The 21,623-nt window shown below is 41.3% G+C and overlaps 1 protein-coding gene across 12 annotated transcripts in view; it reads right to left on the reverse strand.

The window, feature by feature from the left end:
* ct (homeobox protein, cut) overlaps nt 1-21,623 on the reverse strand; it is a 992,784-nt gene that overhangs the window by 371,043 nt on the left and 600,118 nt on the right. For 11 of the 12 annotated variants that reach the window (XM_070100613.1, XM_070100616.1, XM_070100608.1 and 8 more), the window contains exon 3: nt 17,841-17,900. The exons of the other annotated variant lie outside the window; for it this stretch is intronic. In XM_070100613.1, the coding sequence (XP_069956714.1) occupies nt 17,841-17,900 (60 nt within the window). The remainder of the gene's footprint in view (nt 1-17,840; nt 17,901-21,623) is intronic. 12 annotated transcript variants of the gene reach the window in all.

Raw genomic sequence — 21,623 nt, forward strand, 5'->3', positions numbered from 1 at the left:
CTTCATGTGAAGCGTGTTAACTTTACGATACTTACGCAAGCCTTGCCTTCAGATTTCTACTTATCAGAACGTCATAATCTTTTTTTTTTTCAATTTGTTTAGTTCAGATCTATATTCGTTCGTAAATGCCGTGATTGCTGCATATTCTCTGGGAAAATGATAGGTGTAAATATACATGTGTATCTAGCAAAGTCAGTCCTTCAGTCAGTCTCTCACACGCATACACAGGAATGGACGAAGGGATAAAATCATTAGTAGTGATACTTTCAAGACAGCAGGGAGAACACGTTAGGAGAGAGGGAGGGAAGGAATGCTAACAATAAACAGGTAACTTGAAGGAAAAGACAATGTTAGAAAGAGGGAGGTCACCCATAATCTGCGGACTTGAAATAGCTGATGGTAAGTCTGGAAGGAGATAGGATGAGGAAGAGATTATAGCTATCGATGACTGTATAGGAGAGGAGGAGGGATTAGAACAGACGGGAAATTACTCCATATGACAGCAAGAGACTTAACAGACGGTGTAAAATACCTCCATTAAAAAACAGAGGCGCGACGGGTACACTAAGAGAGCTCAAGGAGTGTCAGAGGTCCTCCGACTCTTTAGTTCCCTCCGTCCCGTGCATGTGAAAGACTAGGTAATGAGACAAAGAGGAGAACACACAAGTGACAAGGTCTGCGAGGGGCTGAACAAACTATTTAAAGTGGTATTCTCAGTGAGTGGAATAGTGGCAGCACTAGAGTCAGTGAGCATAGGTACACCAGCTGGTATTGTACGCTATGCACATAACAGGGAAAGAGATGATTTTTTTTACTGAGTTAGTTATATCGAAGGGACTGTGACCCAGCAAAGTGTCACCATGGATTTTGCCAGAGGGAGCAGAGGCGATTATGTGAACCATCTAAAATCTACAAGTCCATGGATACGGGACAATTGCCAGAGCCAGGAGATGCATCTCTTTCACTGCTGACACAGCTCTACCCTGGTGAGGGGCTCTCGATCTAGGGAATGGGATCTATGCTCCGTTTCCCTGAATTGAGCCTGAATACCTTCCATCCCCCCCCCCATGTGCGCTGTATAATCCTATGGGTTTAGTACTCCCCCATGATTATAATAATGACAGCTCTTCTACTGCCTACGAGATCAAGAGCTATAGTTCTACCCTTCCTGACACGGTAGGGATAATGCACAAGGGACCAGGAACTACAACTGTACCCCTTGCTGACATTCACGGTGTTCCAAAAGAGGGAGACGAGAGTGACCAAGAAAATATTCCATATTTGAAGAAGACATTAATAAGCTTGTGTTAACAATTAACATAATTGTCGTTGCAACACAGTCGGCAGTTCAGCGTTTTGTAGCATCACTCAGATTACTTGTGTTGCTATATTGTGTGTCGAGCATTAGTGTTGTCACGCTGCAAGGAGCAGTGTTGCTTTATATTGTGGTTACTCTCTTTTTCGCTGTGTTTATTACCAGCGTTATGAAGCAGGTTGGCACAGTGTTGTATTGCTTTGCGTTGAGTGGTGGCGTTACGGCGCTGTTCGGGAGTGTTGCTGTGTTTTGCTTGTGTTCCGTAATTACTCTTGTTGAGTTATCGTTGAAGCATGTTTGTATATAACTTTACACAGTGTTTGTGTGCTGCTGGTGTCCGGGAAACACACACACACACACACACACACACTAACACACTCAACTGCTAAACTCTTGTATAGATTTCCTGTCGTTAAATTTTGTATTATTTTCATAATCTTTAACAACTTTTTTTTAGTGCTCGTTATTATTCTTTTTATACAAGGTTTCCCCAAACTTAAACCACTTGCTTAATAGTTCGTCCGTAATATAATATATATATATATATATATATATATATATATATATATATATATATATATATATATATATATATATATATATATATATATTTATTTATTTATTTATTTATTTCAGAATATTAAACCCTTTTCTTACGAGTTCGTCTTTGTGTGCCTTTATACATTTTTTCCTAATGTTAAATAGTTTTCTTATAATTTCGTCATGATACGTCTGCTGTACGAGCATTTATTTTCTTGATCTTCAACTGGTTTCTTATGAGTTCGTCATTATGTGTCTATCCTGTGTTTATTTTGAGCCTGAGAGTCACGAAGATTGGACGCTTCTTAGAAGCGTCTTAGATAATATCCTTTGGTTTATCTCGTCAAGATCTGATGCCCCGTTTTCTGTCTCGAAGTTCAGGGGAGCCTTTTTTCTAAATTAGTGTTTTATGTTTATTGTGTCTGTATGTTTCTGCGTGTAATATTGTAAGTATCTATATTTATCTGCATCTTGTCTGTCGGGTCGTAAAGAGATGGATAGCGGTAAAACACACACACACACACACACACACACACACACACACACACACACACACACACACACACACACACACACACACACACACACACACACAACCATCGTGGCATGGACCACGGGTTAGAGAGTGCCGCCAGGGCTAACGATTTAGCGGTGCCTGGCACTGGAGACGGGTTCATCTGAGAGTCCCGACACTTGCCACAGTTACTGCAACCACGCCGACTGACACATGAATTTGATGATGTCTGGGGAATGGGGGAGGGAAGGGGCACGCCACCCATCTCTTCTCTCCCGTCTCTTAGTCTTTTATACCCCACCCCCTGCTCATTGTCTCGCGATTATAGAGAGAGAGAGAGAGAGAGAGAGAGAGAGAGCGGACCATGTTCGATTCATTACTCAGATAACTCGCACTTAGGAGAAGGAAAATTATTACGACGTTTCGGTTCGGCTTGGACCATTAACTAGACACACATTAGCACTAAGGTAGGGAGCCACTCGTGTCGTTTCTTCGACACTCAGATACGTGGTATTCAGACTCTTTCAGATCATTGCGTTTACAATGTACAATAATAAGAAAGTTCATGGGATGCACAGCATTTCTGGTAAAAGTAAGGTTCCTCACACCCGTGCTGCCCCCTGCAGTAAAAATAGAACACCTGTGGGTTACCTGACTCTCCTGGGTCACACCTGGGTAAACAAAAAATGTGCTAGTAACTCCAGTCCTGCTGGATAACCGTGACGGATTTACCGCTTGTCCATGAATACTACTACTATAATATAATAAAAATAACAATAGTAACAACAAAAGTAATAGGAACAGTAATAGTAAAAACTTTAATAATAGCTGTAAATAAGAAAAAAATAACAGCAACACTAGTAATAATAACAGTAATAATAATAATAGCAACTATAATAACAGTAATATTTAAGTAACAGTAGTAATAAAAATAAGTAATAATAGCAATAACAATAACAGTAATATAATAAAATTAATAATTATAATAATAGTAAGACAACATGACTATCACATCTTAGATACACACTGTTTACAACCTTAATTATCTCACAAGGTCTTCAACGTTACATTTTTAACGTTTCCTGTTACCACAAATACGAAAGTTAAAAAAAAAAAATACCGCGATACATCTCTCAAGGTGTTGGCTGGTACCGGATGCATATACCAACAGGTGTATGTCTCTTGACATACAGGTGTGTGTATCTCTCAGTGTATATATGTTGACAGTTGATTTTAATCTCTGTTTCAGATATTTAAATATTCTTGACTGGTGGTGAACAGGTGACGTGAAGTCTTAATGACCTTCGTGTAGTCGATCGGCTTGAAACCCCCCCCCACCACCACCACCCCTCCAATCAACCATGATCGTCACCAAGAAACGTTCAGATGTAAACGTTTGTTTTATCACTAGTGGCGGGGGAATGGTCTGATCACTAGTGTGGGAATGGGTCTGCGGCTCGTGGAGTGGGGAATGGGTCTGCGGCTCGTGGAGAGGGGAATGGGTCTGCGGCTCGTGGAGTGGGGAATGGGTCTACGGCTCGTGGAGTGGGGAATGGGTCTGCGGCTCGTGGAGTGGGGAATGGGTCTGCGGCTCGTGGAGTGGGGAATGGGTCTGTGGCTCGTGGAGTGGGGAATGGGTCTGTGGCTCGTGGAGTGGGGAATGGGTCTGCGGCTCGTGGAGTGGGGAATGGGTCTGCGGCTCGTGGAGTGGGGAATGGGTCTGCGGCTCGTGGAGTGGGGAATGGATCTGCAGTTCGTGGAGTGGCAGTCAGACCTGCCCCTCTCACTCCCACTCATCGGTTCTCCATCTCTATACATCCCTTCTCGATAGTACTTCACTCCCCTATTATCCTTAACCTCCTCTTCTCCTTCCCCCTCCAATTACCTTCGTGCACTCCTTCCCTTTCTTCCTTACCTTTGTATTCACCGTTCCTTCCCCAATTGGTGGGCAAGTTTGGCGAGCGTTGGAGAATGGTGGAGAGCCATCTGCCTGCTGATGGTGGGATGCCATCTGCCTGCTGATGGTGGGATGCCATCTGCTTGCTGATGGTGGGATGTCATCTGCCTGCTGATGGTAAAGTGCCATCTGCCTGCTGATGGTGAAGTGCCATCTGCTTGCTGATGGTGAAGTGCCATCTGCTTGCTGATGGTGAAGTGTCATCTGCCTGCTGATGACACCTCCTCAGCGAGTCACTAACAATCAGTCGTTACTGCCGCTCTTCCTTCACCTCTCTGGCTGGGTGCCTTCTACAAGAATGCCTGAAGGTGGCACCACTGTCAGGGCCAACAAACCCAACACAGCTACTTTCCTCCCTGTTTCCTCAGTCATAATGGTGTAAAAAAACAAACCTGTCAAACGTTTTGCACTCCTGCATGATTACTGGTCTTTCCGTCTCACGAACATGTAAGATTACAGGTCATACAAACACACTTACTCATATTCAATAAACACTTTAATTTCCTGTCTTTCTTGATTGTTCTTATTACTGCGATATCTCATATAATCCTGTAATTAGTTCATAAGCACATAGTTGCCTCAGGACGACATTCTGCCTGGTGGTTTCTACCCTGACTCTGTCTCTTACCCTACACCACAACATAACTGAAACACGAACTCAAACCCCGTGGAAGCTTATACATCTCTCTGAGCCCAGATCAATTAGACTATGACTGATACGGGGGCCAGAGGGCCGCGAACAACAACAACCTGGTTGACCAGACAATCAGCAGAAAAGTCTAGGCCCAAGGCTAGTTCCAGGTGGGTAGGAAAACTCTCGCAACCAGTCACAAGTAATGGGTAACAAGCGGAGGGGTTGTAAGAACATCCATGTCCTGTCTGTTTTGGCCGCCTAGCGGCAGCGAACTTAGGTTTCGCGGAACGCAATTTGCTTGCGACGCCAATTGCACGAGACGCCAGTTAAGGCGTTAACTGCGTCTTACGATAATTGTGCGTGATGCCAATTGTGCGAGATGTCACCCCTCCCTCCCTTGCGATGACCCCCATACATCACCGTACACTTGCATCAGGTGGATACATGAGCAAGATGCTCACAAGATGTACCTAAAGACTTGTGTGAAGAACTTTATAAAATCTAATGCACAGAATAAAAAACAGCTTTATGGGGGGGGGGGGAGGCGTAGCACTCGATACATTCAGGGGTGATGTATACCGAGAGAGGAATTTTGGGTAGCGGAGGACTGCAGGAGACCTACTGGTAAAATATGTAGAAATTTGGAGCTGTACAGGAGGCCTATCGTTGTTACTAGTTATGTGTGTGGTACGATAAGCTTTCTGTTTAGGCACTATGATGTGTGTTAGTGTTGAAGGCGCCTTCATGCTCTTGTATGGTATCTTGTGCAAAACTTATCCCCCCCCCACTCCTTTTTTTTTTTAGGAATTTTTTTCTTGTCAGTTAAGTGTGAATGCGTGTCTCTACGGCTTACGCAAGTGTTGCTGTGTCGTGCAGCAACACTACTACGACTAGTATTACTACTACTGCTACTATCTTTCATCTCACGTGGTACCTATATATATATATATATATATATATATATATATATATATATATATATATATATATATATATATATATATATATATATATATATATATATATATATGCATCTATGTCCATTTATCTAATAAGGTACTGACGTGTGAGCGTGTGTGGTGATCCCGGTATGTTTGTCTTGTTTATTTCTTGTTATAGGTTTCTTAAGGAGCGCCATACACTCTGTACTGCTGTCGTTTGATGGGTCTTGCGAGGTCTCTGATAACAATGCCAACCTTCTTTATGTAGGATACACCTGTGTTGAAAGTTTTTTTTAAACGATCAGAAGAGCCTTTTCCAAATTATCGCCGAGAATTGTGTATATAAGATTGACCTAACGGCAGCACTAGTTGCAGCACACTTGTGTTGAAAAATTTGAAGCCTATCGTTTCTCAACTTATATACGAAAACCTTAAAGAAATAGAACAAAAAATTCAGGAATTATTTGAAGATACCAGTTCGGGATAACAGATTAGACAAGAACATATGGATACACAATATGCCGAGGTCTAGCAACTAGGCCCCAAAAGGCGTTAACAGGAGTACATCTGGTTTTATATCTACAGTTGACTTATCTCTTACATACAAATTTAGAAAATTTTCTTGGCATATCACAAGGTTATTATATTGTCTCTATATTCCTCAGTAAGTGGACAATTAAGCACACAGTGTTCAAGGTAGTGACCATAGATCTAACCACATACTTTTCATTTAGTTTGATCATCATCGTATATACTGGTAACCAAGCCTGGCTGCTTCATCAGTCTATCTGCATCATTATATGTTAAAAATGGTATAAAATAACAAATTGATGAGTAACACCATTGCAACAGTTAGGAATCTCCACTACTGATGGCCAACTGTTGCACCTGTGTCTTATCAGTAATAATAATAACAGTAACAGTAATAAACAATAACAGTAGTAATAACAATAATAATTAACGCATAATGTCAATAATGAAGCTTATGGCAAGAGTTGTTTATTAAGTAGGAGACCAGCGGAGCACAACTGATGTTCTCTTATTTAAGTCTCTCACAAAGAGAATTGTCACCAGCAAGTGCACAGAACAAAAGGTTGATGCGAGTGACGGTGTTGTCGGTACTTTGTGACTATGTACACTTAGGAGGCTAAAAATACTGAGCACTGGGGCACAGCCCACACACCGTCACCTCCGTCACCCGCCTCCGTCACAGTCTCCGTTACCCGCCTCCTTAACCACTCCTCAGGATCACAATTAATGAATGTCATGTGATTCACCATTCATCAGTAAGCTGAGGTCATCTCTCTTTCTCTCTCTCAATCACCGCCTCCTCTCCTCCTCCTCCATCTCGTCCTCCTCCTCCTCCATATTTACATTACTCATTCACCTCGTCTCGTGCATTTCATCCTCCTCCTCCATAACCGCCTCTTCTCCTCCTTCATTACCTTCTTCCTCCATCTCAGTCTCCTCTTCCTCCTCCTCTTTCACCAAATTCATCTTCTCCACTTTGTAATAGCCTTCCACCACCTCCATCTCCTTTACCATCTTCCCCCATCTTTTCAGTTCTCTGTCTGTCTGTCTGTCTGTCTGTCTGTCTGTCTGTCTGTCTCTCTCTCTCTCTCTCTCTCTCTCTCTCTCTCTCTCCACTATGTCGTGCCATCCATGTCATTTTATTTACGATCACAGTTATAAATATCGTTGCTTATCTTCCAACCATATTTTCTTGAGCTTAAAATTGTCTCTGTCTGAGTCGTCCGCCATGTGTTTTACTCATTTCTTCCTTCCTTGTTTTTCATTTTCGTCTCATCTTCTGTATTTGTTGTTCCTTATTCACTGTTGTTGTTTATTGTTTTTAATCGCTATTGTTGACCTTTTTTCTGCTTTTTAATTATTGTAAATATTATTATTATTAATTATTATTATTAATTATTATTGGCGTTCAGAATAGCGGATGCCGACTTTTATTCCGTACTGAGTGTTAGTTTTGGGAATACCTCAGCTTTTCACTGGGTTTCGTACCGCATTCAAATATATTTTCAGACTGGGATATGCACACAGCTTCTACAGCCGAGGGACGAATATACTCACGACCCACGATACATTACGTTAGTGATTAATACACCCACGATATATTACATTAGTGTTTAATATACTCACGATATATTACGATAATGACTAATACACCCACGATATATTACGTTAGTGACGAATCGACGGTAATGATAGGCTATTGTGACCAAAATAAATATGTCGACAATTGCAAATATGTTGAAATTTGGTTATATTATAGTCACTCCCAGACTTATTTCTACGGACACTTTGTTCTGAGAACTATGAATAAAGACCATTCCGTGGGTAGAACAATGCACAAATGTACAGTACTTACGAGGCTGAGACTTATGGTGACGTGTCGGTCCAACTTGGACTTAATAAATTTCACTCTCCCAAGTTTCAGTTTCCCAAGCTTCAGTTTCCCAAGCTTCAGTTTCCCAAGCTTCAGTTTCCCAAGCTTCAGTTTCCCAAGCTTCAGTTTCCCAAGCTTAAGTCTCCCAAGTTTCAGTCTCCCAAGCTTCAGTCTCCCATGTTTCAGTCTCATTCATGAATCAGATGAGTGGGACCCAGATGATACAGGTTCGTGAATCAGATCACGGCAGTTAATAAACATTCGTGAATAAGATCACTGCAGGTCGAATGATACACGGATGTTCTGATACTGAACATTCGTGAATCAGATCACTGGAGGTCAGATAATGGCACTCGGTTGTGAGGGTTCCTTGCTACTCCCAGCAGAAGAGGTCACGTGACATGACGTAATAATACTGGCTCTCTCATGTTAAATTATGTTTATCATTTATTTTCATGTCATTCTAAAATTATCAAAGTATTTGACAATTTATCATTTCACCCTAATCTTGAACGATAATTTTTGAGACACGTTTTCTTCTGGGCTCTTAAAGTTATACACACGTTTAATTTTCGTAATTTTTACTAGCCATGTTGTAAGCTATTTACCATAGGCCTATTTACCAGTATTATGTGCAATATGTGATTTTTTCAGGCCTAAATCTTCGCATGTAATGTAAATGTAGCATTTTGAAAAAAAAAAAAATTCAAGGGTACGAAATCTTATGAAAAGCCACGTGTTTCCAGAACTACCACTCAACAGGGAAATGTTATTCAAGCTTACGTTATGGCAGGCTATATGATATGCAAATCTCACAAAATGGGTTTGGTAGGCATTGTTTACCGCATGTGGAGGGGACCGGGGGGGGTGGGGCGATATAGGCCTACAATAGGAGGTTTTCGGGTGCGAAAATTTACTATATCTTCGGGAGGCTTGTTGCCACCACGATTTTGTGGGGGGGGGGGGAGGGGTTGTGTACACGACTCTTGATGCTACTGTTTATTGTTGGCTTTATGATCATTATCCTCATCACCATCATTATTATGGGGTCCCATAGCTCGATTGCTAGCGCACTCAGCTCACACACTGAGGTCCGGGGGTCGATCCCCGGTACGGGTGGAAACATTAGGACGTGTTTCCTTAAGACACCTGCTGTCCCTGTTCACTAGCAGTAAAATAGGTACCTGGGTGTTAGTCAACTGGTATGGGTCGCATCCTGGAGACAAAATTGACCTAATTTGCCCTAAATGCTCTGCATAACCAGGGACTTTCTATATAGTATGTCATTGATGTCAACTAGGCCTGTATACTTTGTACATATATTGTAGAAATAAAGATTATTATTATTATTTTATTATGTCATGGATGTAAGCTGTGGTCTATGTGAGTTGTATCATGTACTTGTAGAAATAAAGATTAATATTATCCCATGATCACCATCATTATCCTCATGATCACCACCAGTAGGTTCATTATCAATATCCTCATCACGACCACCTCCGTCATTATCGATATCCTCGTCACTGCCATTATCTCGGTTGGTAGCGCACTCAGCTTGCACACTTGAGTGTCCTTGGTTCTATCTCTGGTACGGGTGGACACACTGGGGGTGTTTCCTTATACCTGCTGTCCCTGTTCACCTAATAGCTATTACTGTAGGTACCTGGGTGTTAGCCGACTGGTGTGGGTTGCATCCTGGGGAACAAGATTAACCTAAGTTGCCCGAAATGCTCTGCATAACCATGGACTTTCTGTACAGTACGTCACTGATGTCAGCTTTGGTCTGTATAAGTTGTATCATGTACTTGTAGAAATAAACATTATTATAATTATTATTACTACTACTACTACCACCACTATCATTATCCTCACCACTAAGCTGATTAATAAGGGTATGATCTCACCCACTTCCAATCTCCTTCCAAGAAAAAAAAAGATCTTAAGTCATCAGAGCTAAATAAACATTAGTGGTGCTCATTACTGTTTGCAACCTTACAAAACACACTATATATATATATATATATATATATATATATATATATATATATATATATATATATATATACACACAATGGGACATTCTTCACACACAAACTTGTTCTAAATCTGCACACTGAAATTACTCCTTATGAGAATGGGCCAAATGGTCGACTGTACAAAACAGCCTAAACACAAACAGTGACGCTGTAATTACATTGAGAGATATCTCAGTGTAATAATTGAGGAGACGTTTCGGCTCATATATATATATATATATATATATATATATATATATATATATATATATATATATATATATATATATATATATATATATATATATATATATATATATATATATATATATATATATATATAATGGTAGAAAAACAGCTTTTATTTCCACTTTGTAAGCATCATATATAGGGTAGCAGCACACTGCAGATGTATCTGTTTCGTAAATAAATGAAATTATGCATAAAAGGAAAGTATCAGCAGACACCTAGCTTGATTCTGAACAACTTGGTAAGTTGCTGTGAAGTGTGAACCACTCCTGAGCAGCCAAGTTGTGGTGGATACGTTAGAGTACGTGACACGAGCACCAACAGCGTGATTGACCAGGTCTGGCCTGAGACCGACCCGGGGGCGATGATCCCCGGACTCAGCAACAGGTGGAGGCAGCTCCCTGCCTCCTCTTCTTGTATTTATCCACCTTTTTCTCTTCTTTCCTTTACTCTCCCATTCCTCTTATCATCATCTCCCTCTTTCCAACTCCTCCTTATCATCCTCTCCTTCCCACTGTTTATCTTTCCCCACTCCCTTCTTCCCACTCCTCCTCCCTACCCCCTCCGCCTACCCCCCCCCCTTGATCCTCCTCCCCCACCTCCAGCCAATCTTCGTCCTCCATGTTTTTGTGTGGGTGACTAAGTGAACCAATTCAGGCAATCTGTCTGACTCCTCGCACCACCACTATCACCACCACATCACTACTTCCACTACCACCACCACCAACACTATCACCACCAATACCGACAACAACAACAACCATCACCACCATCACCATTTGCCCCCTTCCCCCACCGCAATATGCAGTTTCCCTCACCTCACACGCCCCTATTACCACCACTATTACCACCAGCAAGTACCTAGCGCTACTATCACCACTACTTTACCAGTCCGATATTTTTTTTTAAATTACCAGATCTTCAGCACCTGTTGAATAGTGAATTCAACACTTCCATCACCACTACCATAACCACTACTCCCTCTACCACCACCACCATAACCACTACTCCCTCTACCACCAGTATCATAACCACTATTCCCTCTACCACCAGTATCATAACCACTACTCCCTCTACCACCAGTATCATAACCACTACTCCCCCTACCACCACTACCGCAACCTTCCTTCTTTCCTCTACCACTACATTAATGGTATTCAGTCCCAGGGACTGAATACCATGTAAGGACTGAGTCCTCACATGTTGAAGAATAAGACATGTGCAACACCTGGGTATCTGCATTACTGAAAAAGTCACTGCTGGGCGAAACGTCTTCAAAATATGGACACCCAGGCGTTGCACGTTTTATTCATCGGTTGTAGACAGTTTGTAGACGGGACTAGGAGCCGAAGCTTAACTTTAGCAATGTAATCTGTTTTGTTAAGAATAGCAATTCGAGTGTGCACACACACACACACGGGGCCAGGAGCTGAGTCTCGACCCCTGCAACCATAATTAGGTGAGTACTATTAGGCGAGTACACATGGAGCAGGAAGAGTGACCTAGTAGCGACCGGCGAAGAGGCGGGACCAGGAGCTTTGAATCGACCCTTGCAACCACAAATAGGTGAGTACAAATAGGTGAGAATGACATGTCGTTCCAGGCCATGGGGGCCAGTCCCTCCAAGCTGAGGGACTGACCATCTTAAATACTATTTTCTCCAAGGTTGATGTACTAATTACATCATATTTACCTTACTGTCACTCCTGCTGACTCTGTATGTGACTGAAGAAGCCTGCTGTGTAGGCGAAACGTTTGAGCAATAAAGATACCCAACTGTTGTACATGTGTCTTACTCATCAGTATTTGAATAGTAGCTTCCTGTATATGTTAGTATATAAGCAACTTAGTCACTAGTTAGTGTGACAGAGGAATATCTTGATCGTCCTTCTACACCCTTACCAAACGTTTCTTTCTCTTGATCCTACTCTTAATCCTCTCCCTCTCCCTTCATCTTCTCACTCACGCTTCTAATCCGCTTCTTACCTTCTCATTGTCTCTCTCCTCCTCTTCTTAAACTCTTTTCACCCCTACCCACCTAACTGGAGTCTACCTGGGGTGTGTTGCAAGGGTCACCGCCCCCGTAGTCTGGTCTCAGACCAGGCCTTCTGGTGGATAGCCTAATCAACCAGGCTGTTGGTGCTAGCATATGCACCACAGCCTTGTTGATAAGGAACTTACCGGTGGAACTTGTCAGGGTCTCTCTTGACAACAGTCAGGGGTCTGCTGGTAATATCCTTTATGTCTGAAGGGAGGGTGTTGATAAGTCTTGGTCCCTTCACACTTAAGTTTCATTTAGTGTTTTCACTCTACTCCTGCCTCTCACTTTTTTGGGAAATGAATTGCGTGAGCAGATTTGGGATCAGTTGTTCTAGAATTTTCCAGGTTATAAATTATGTCTCTCGCCAACGTTACAAGGAGTACAGATCGAGGGACTTCAAATGTTCCCAGTAAGTTAGGTGCTTGATTGAACTTATGTAATAGTACTGTATACACAGTTTGCAAATATACTGTAATAATGTATACAGTATTGTACTTTAGTGCATTTTTTTTTTTTACTGTTTTTTAATATTCCGATATACACAACCCGCACGTAGGAGACAGGAGCTTACGACTTTGTAAATGGTCCGAGTCGGACCGAAACGTCGTTGTAAGCTCCTCTCTTCTATGTGCGGGTTATTTGTGTATTGTTCCAGTCACGGTATTGTGCCTTTTTGTTATTTATCATTCCGATGTAGCGGACAATGTGAACAGCGAAGGTTCCCTGCACATTCTCCAGGTCTGCAATTTTGCCTGTCTTTAACCGAGCTGTTAGAGTACAGCAGTACTCCAATCGAGAGAAAATAAGGGACTGGAGGACTATTATCACTGGTTTGGCATCTCTTGTTGTGAAGGTTCTAGTTATCCAATCTATCATTTTCCTTAAGGTTGTGATAGTGACACTGTTGTGATCCTTGAAAGTGAGGCTTTCTGACATAATCACCCCTATGTTTCTCACATTAGTCTTACGCTTTGAGTGATCTGAGTTTGTTATACTTTGCTCCAGCCTTTATTTCCTCAATCTTTCCAAAACGGAGTAACTGAAACTTGTCCTCATACAACATCATTTTACTGTCAGTGGTTCACAGGAAGACTTTGTTTATATCAGCTGGGAGGTTTACTGTGTCCTTAATGGATGCCACGCTAATACAGATTCTTGTATTGTCTGCACAGGATGATAAAGTGCTATGATTTATGTCTCTGTCAGATATGAGAATGAGAGAGAGAAGTGGGACGGGTACTGTCTCGGGGAACAGAACTTTTCACTATGGCAGACTCCTATTTCACTCTGTTCACTATAACACTGAGTTCTGTTCAGTAAAAAAAAAAAAAAATATTCATCTGCCTACTTTTAAAATTATTCCTTTTGCTTACATTTTGTAGGTTATTACACCTTGCTTAATGTTCCTCTCCCCCTCTTCTTAATCTTCCTTTCCTCCTCTCCTTAGTGTTCTCTCCTTTTAATCCTCTCTTCTACTTTAACACCCTTTTCCCCACCTACCCCATTCTTTTCCTTCTTAATTTTCTCCTCGTCCCCATCTGAATCTTCCCCTCATTTTCCCCATCTATTGTTGGTAATCTTCCCCTCCTCCTTTCCTCGCCTCTTCTTAATCTTCCCCTCTACTCTTAATCATCCCCCCTCTTAATACTGCTGTTCCTCCTGCTGCTCCATCTCCCATTACCTCTCCTCTTAATTTTCTTTCTCTTAATCATCCCCTCCTTTTGCTGTTGTTGTTGTTGCTGCTGCTGCTGCTGCTGCTGCTGCTGCTTCATCTGCCATTACCACGCCTTCTCTGCTGTCCTCCCATCACATGATTTACGTTCTTCATAACTGTCTGGGAAATTTGAATATGCCACAGCTAAGGGAAGTCATACATAACCTTCTCCCCCCCGTCACCATTCCTGGGGAGGGGAGGGGGAGAAGGGGTGGAAGTCTTCAGGATAAGTGGGGGAGAGGGAAGGAATCATGTGGGGGTAACAGTGAGCAGAGGGAGGTGGAGTGAAAGAGGGAGGTTAAAGCATGTGGGGGAGAGATTAAAAACATTGTTAAAGGAAAAAAACGTGAGGTAACATAGTAAGCATAGGAGGGGGGTAAAAGAGGGGATTAAACAGCATGGTGAGGAGAGAGAAAGAGGGGAGATATGATGGGGGAGGGATTAGTGTATAAGAGTAAGGAAGGAAGGAGAGGGAAGTATTTGAGAGGAAACAGAGATTATATCAGACTTGTTCTGAATTTCTTCATTTGTTTGTGAAAATTGAGATTTTTGTCCCATTTTTCCATCTACTTTAAATATCTAATATTCTCTGTCTCTTTGTCTCTGTTTCATAGAGCTAATGCGTATGACTAAATGCTTTATAGACCTTACCTGGTATATACTAGTGGCGTTATAGACCTTACTGGGTATATATTACCTTTAGTATACCTGGAGAGGGTTTCGGGAGTCAACGCCCCCGCTGCCCGGCCTTGTGGTGGATCAGGGTCTGATGAACTAGGCTGTTACTGCTGACATTATCCGGGTATGTACTAGTGGCCTTAGAGAACTTATGCTAAAAGGTCAAAGGTTTCCGTCTGAAGTTCCGCCTATCGCTAGGCTTCTCAGGTTTTCAGACGGAGAATCCTCCGCCCTCCTTCCTCCTAGCCATCCGCTACTGATTCACCTAGCCAATCGCCACCCACGCCCCCCTTCCCTCCTAGCCGCCCACCCTAAAGAACCGCCTCATGGTCGTGGGAAGAGGCCGCCCGCCTCCTATATGCTAATGAAGGCTGGTCTGCTCTTGAAAAAGAACAGTAGTTGTGAAGCATTGAGGAAGTAGACAATGTTTTATGATGACGCTGAAACTAGGAGGAGGATGGGAGGCGGCTGGGAACTGGGAGAAAGCTGGGAACTGACAGGAGGGAACTGGGATGGAGAAAGCTGGGAACTGACAGGAGGGAACTGGGATGGAGAAAGCTGGGAACTGGGTGAAAGCTGGGAACTGACAGGAGGGAACTGGGATGGAGAAAGCTGGGAACTGACAGGAGGGAACTGGGATGGAGAAAGCTGGGAACTGGGAGGGAGAAAAAAAACTGGGTGTGTTAATCCTAGGAAACGTAGACAAGAGCTACGTACCTCCCAGCGTTTGCACACAGAGTTGCGTATCCTTTAGTGTATATAAACATACAGCGGCGTATATCTCAGGTGGTATACTCCGGCAAGTGTGTATTCACCTCTGTGTTGTTGAAGGGGTCGAGTTTTAGCTCCTGGCCCCGACAGTCAATTTGCCGTGTGTGTGTGTGTGTGTGTGTGTGTGTGTGTGTGTGTGTTTGTGAATATAAAGATAATATCGTCATTTTAATAACTAAGATATTATTAGTGTTATTATATATTTACACTTAAACCTTAATGACCCTCGTATTTGATTTCAAATATAAAAAAATACTCAATATTCGCCCATAAAATATTCTCCCTTAAATATATTCTCCTTCAGGATAGATTTCCATTAAATACATACTCCCCATAAATTATTCTTTCTTGATGTATATTCTCCTTTAAATATATTCTTCAGAATAGATCTCCATTAAATATATTCTCCCCTGCCATATTTACCCTATAAAATATTCTGCCCTGAAATATTTTCCCTTAATATATATTCTTCAAAATAGATCTCCATTAATATATTCCCCTTTAAAAAAACTGCCTTGAAATATTCTCCCTTAAAAATATTCATCAGAACATATCTCCATTAAATATATTCTCCCCTTACATATTCCCCTTTAAAATATTCTCCATTGAAAATAAATTTAGAGAGCACGTTTGAATTAAATACCTTAATAATTTGTGTTATACACAGACTATACACTGAACGAGCCTGGCCCATGGCCGGGCTCCGGGAGTAGTAACTGTCGAAAATCGTCATAAGTAAAGGTATGAATTAAAAGGGACTCGAACAATATAGAAAAGACCGAAGGAATATGGGAAACACCGTATTAATAGAAAATGAGTATACAGTAATTATCCTTAATTGCTATCAATAGAAGCAAAATATCTAGACGGAACAAATACATTAACGGTGTACATTACCGATGAGTCGATGAATAAGACACATGTTTAACACTTGAGGAAAAGTTTCCCCACGGAGTGGCTTCATTCATCAACTTGTCGGTTCGCTGAACCATTTATCTACATTCACGTCGAACACAGCAACATCTTGGCACCTTGATACAGGGAATTCTTTACTTGCCTAACCTTTAGTCATGACCTGCCTCCACCTGTGGGTTTGTTCACTGTGATATCGCCTACGACTGCTGCACCTCACATGTCTACAGTATATAAGCCACTTCGCCCATATGCAATATTCTTTTAATTAAAGATTGATTGAACTGATTATATCGACTCCAGGCTGAGGGGCTGATTACCTCAAACACCTTCTGATCTTTGTATAGGACTGATGAAACCACTGCGTGACGAAACGTTTCCCTCGATAAAAATACCTAAGTGTTGCACATGTGTCTAATTTATGAAATGTGACAGTACTGTCACAGTACTCACACCAGTACAAATGTGACAGTACTCACAGAGACCAGTACAACTGTCACAGTACTCACAGAGACCAGTACAACTGTCACAGTACTCACAGACACCAGTACAAATGTGACAGTACTCACAGAGACCAGTACATCTGTCACAGTACTCACAGAGACCAGTACAACTGTCACAGTACTCACAGAGACCAGTACAACTGTCACAGAACTCACAGAGACCAGTACAACTGTCACAGAACTCACAGAGACCAGTACAACTGTCACACTTCCCTCGGACGCTGGCATACACAGACAAATACAACATTTAGGACATTTAACTAGAGTAGACATTTCGCCCAGAGGGGGCTCTTTCAATTTACCTGAAAAAAGGCCCCAATGGGCGAAATGCCGCCTATTTAAGTGTCCTAAGTGTTGTATTGGAGGAGTTTTCTTCCGCAAGTTATCTAGACTTAGAGAAAACACAGAAATCCGCATTTATTCTTAAAAATCAGCATCTATCCTTAAATCCGCATTCGTCCTTAAAATTCACATAATCCGCTTTTATCCTTAAAAATTACAAAAATCCGCATTTATCCTTAGAAATCCGCATGGAAATCCCCATTTTTATCCTTGACAAAAGCATAGAAATACGCAGTTACATCCTTCACCCAGAAATCCGCATGCCCCGTTTTAAACTCAAAAAATAACAACAAAATGAGCTTAGACTTACTTCTGCGGCTTCCAAAAGTCTTAGAGATGAGGTAGAGCTCGAGGATGAAGCTCCACGTACCTGAAATAAACGATAGATAGATAAACTCAGGGGAAGACGTAATTAACGACGGTCAATGAATAAACGGGATGCTACATGCCAGCACCACGGTTCGAGTCCCTGTACATTCTTCTGGTTATAAATAATTGCGTAAATTTAATAATAATTTAATAATCTCATAATTTAATAAATAAATACTTTAATTTAATTTAATAATTTGATAACTAATAAATGTGTAAATAAATCAGTAACACAAAATGTTGGATAATAAACCACGGGGGATGGGTTGAAGCCATAACAACGTTTTGACCTGTCAAGATCTTTATCATATCTTAACAGAGTGAAACATTGTCCCACTAAAAGCATTTTTTATGTAAAATGTGGGAGACCTTCACTAGGTCTATTGAGAAGACAGAAGAAACGTCACTGGGAGAAGATGGGAGGAGAGAGGTAAAATAAACTTCACTAATAAAGGATCTGGGAGGAGACAGAAAACAAACTTCAAAATAAAAGGCCTGGGAGAATAAAGAGAAGAAACTTCACCAGTAAAAGGCCTAGACTGTAGAGAGAAGAAACTTTACTAATAAAAGGCCTGGGAGAATAAAAGAATGCTAATGAAACGGCCGGAAGATTACAGAGAGAAGAAACTTCACTAATAAAAGGCCTGGGAGAAGACAGAGAGCAAACCTGTCTAGTGAAGGACTTGGAGACGAGCTGAGCACAGTTATTTAACACTGAGATATTGAAGACCTTAATACTGCTGCCTGACCCCCCCCCCCACACACACACACACAGTTTACCAAGGGTCAGCAACATTCTGTTCACCTCTGGTGCTGTTCATATATTCGCATCAATGCATCATTGACGCTTAAAGTTAGATATAACTTCGTGTATTTACAAACAACTTTGCCGTTATCGGAAATCAAGAGTACCGCTGTCGAAAGACAACAGCGCCGTTATCGAAACATGCGGGGAAGCGGAAAACTATTATATTGCTGTCAAATTACAAACAAATAATAAGTGTAAAAAAAAGTGGTTCACCGGCATATTTGTTGAGTGGATTATTATTATTATTATTATTATTATTATTATTATTATTATTATTAGTAGTAGTAGTAGTAGTAGTAGTAGTAGTAGTAGTAGTAGTAGTAGTAGTAGTAGTAGTAGTAGTAGTATCATGCTTTATTATTTTTGGCATTATTATTTTATATATTAGGAAGCTCTATGTCCAAATGGGTCATTCGGCGTCTGAGGAGCGTCATTTTCTGAACGTTCCCTGTATGTTTACAAATACTGTTTTCTTAAAGTTATACTAAGCTGCATCAATGGAATAATAATAATGACCATCTACAATTTTTGAGAGATTTTTTTCATTACTTTATAAAATATGGAAAAGAGTGAACAAGATATTACAAAATTGTCGTAGCTGTACATGGGGAGAGAGTGTACAAAAACACTGCATTTATCTAAGTGTAGGGGGTGTGAAGCTGTACAAAACTTTTTTTCTAAGTGTACGCAGTGTGTACAAAAGCACTATTTTCCTAAGTACGTGGTGAGAAAGTGTACAGAAGCACTTGTTGATTTTATGTAATGTTTTGGATAATACAAGTTCACAGGTCCTTTTTACAGGTATATATTACCAATTTAAGTTCAATATAGCTCTGTTTAGAGCTTTAGTGATACAACTCTTCCGTAGAGCTTTGATCAAGCTCCATAGTAAATGAATAACGTTTCGTTGTACATAGAGCTTTAAAAAAGCTCTGAAAAGGACAATATTTTGCTCTGTTCAGAATATTGACGATAAATCTGTGCAATGAAAGAGCGTGTCGCTGTGTCGAGCCTAGGCAGGTCCTTCTCAAACCCAAACTCACTTAAAAATATTCGCCCAACCCATTTCCAATGCTACCCAAGGAATAAGCTCTGATAACCCTAATAACTCACGTGCAAGTCACACTTAAATTCAACCCCTCTCACTCATGTATTTAACCTAAATTTGAAGCTACCTAAGGTTTTAGCTTCAGTGACTCATCGACTACCCAAATTCATCTATTTATGGGTATTGTGCACTGTCATAATATACATTGTATCTTGTCTCTCTATAAAAGTTAAACGTCAACGAGTCTCGTTTTTTTGAGAAATGATATGGTGATACCGACAAAGTGTGGAAAAAGAGACACTTATGTACGTTTCGCCACTTGTGGCGAAAGTTTCCTTTAATGTCCTGAACGGGACATGTGTCTTTTTTTTCCAAACCTTGTTTTACACGCCAGTCTGGATAAAACCCTAAGGCGTTGTCTCCAGGAATTCTCAGCAAACAGTGATGTTTATTTTAAGCTAATTCTTTGCCCGAAGGGCTACACACACACAGTCTTTCAGGAAAGATTAATCGCCCACGAGCCTATTAAATAAAACACTCGTTAAATAAGTCTTGGTTTACAAAGACACGTAAGCAAACACTAGGACATACTAGAGAACGTTTCGGTCCTGGGACCTTGATCAAGGTCCCAGGACTGCAACATTTTCTATGTTCTAGTGTTTGCTTACGTGTTTTTTTCAACCAATTTGTCGGTATCTGTCACCAAGGTTTATTCCAAATAAAACTTAAATCTGCCTGGAACAGATAAGGCAGTTATGGATATGAATCCAGATGTACTCCTGTTAACCCCCTTTTGAGGCCTAGTTCCTAGGCTTTTTGTGCATCGATAGTCTACCATCCACAGGATGGGTATGGAGTGCACAATAAACTAGCCACTACATTTCACAGGAGGGATACTGAATACACAGTAAACTACTCACTACCGTCTACAGGAGGGATACTGAATGCATAATAAACTAGCCACTACCGTCCACAGAAGGGATACGGGATTGTACAGTAAACTAGCCGCTTCGACTGCAAAATCTAAATCGAGTGAGTGAGGTGGGCGAGAATGAACACAACAGACCAAAAACTAATCAAAACAGTTAAATATTGACCATAACATCAACATTCCCACATTGTTAGCGGTAATATCAACGCAGAATTCAGAAGAACAGAGCCTTGCTAGCCGCGCGGTGTCCAAGTATGTAAATGAGAGAGCGGATTTTTTTCTCTTTGGCTCGGCCGGGATCAGGTGACACTGGGGTGCTGTCAAAATGTTATATAATGCCGCAGTGCCATATGCAAATTAGTGCCAGATGCCAAGTACCACTAGACACTGCAGCTGACTGATGGTCGCAATTAATACGGGAATTTAGATTTTTTTTGTTTCCCCTGGCTGTTGGTGTATGTTTTAGATACAGAGTTTGCAAGATTCACTCTGTGTAGACATGAATGTTTGCCTGGCGCTGTGTGCTGCGGTGTTTATCCCCAGCAAAAATTGGATAATTAATGGGTAACAGAGACTTGGTAACGGGAGAGTAAAAACTTAAGGGTAATGACTGTCACATGCAGCCAACAAAAGCTTTCTTCAAATGAACCACTCATTTTCTCTCTCTCTCTCTCTCTCTCACCCTCATTCTCTCTCTCTCTCTCTCTCACCCTCATTCTCTCCTTTTCCCTCCTTGACTCATGCACCTAGATAATACACTATAGTCCTGAATCTACTTAGTAGATCATTCTTTTCAGCAGAGAGCCTCATTGTGGACTTCCAGGTCCTCGGTTATCTATCTTTTCCATATATGTACTCACTACTGGGAACGCTTGGAAGCGCTTGACTTGTACTCGTTGGAACGCAGGAGGGAGAGATATATCATAATCTACACTTG

This window comes from Cherax quadricarinatus, chromosome 73, assembly GCF_038502225.1.
Source record: "Cherax quadricarinatus isolate ZL_2023a chromosome 73, ASM3850222v1, whole genome shotgun sequence".
In the NCBI taxonomy this organism is placed as follows: Eukaryota; Metazoa; Arthropoda; class Malacostraca; order Decapoda; family Parastacidae; genus Cherax; species Cherax quadricarinatus.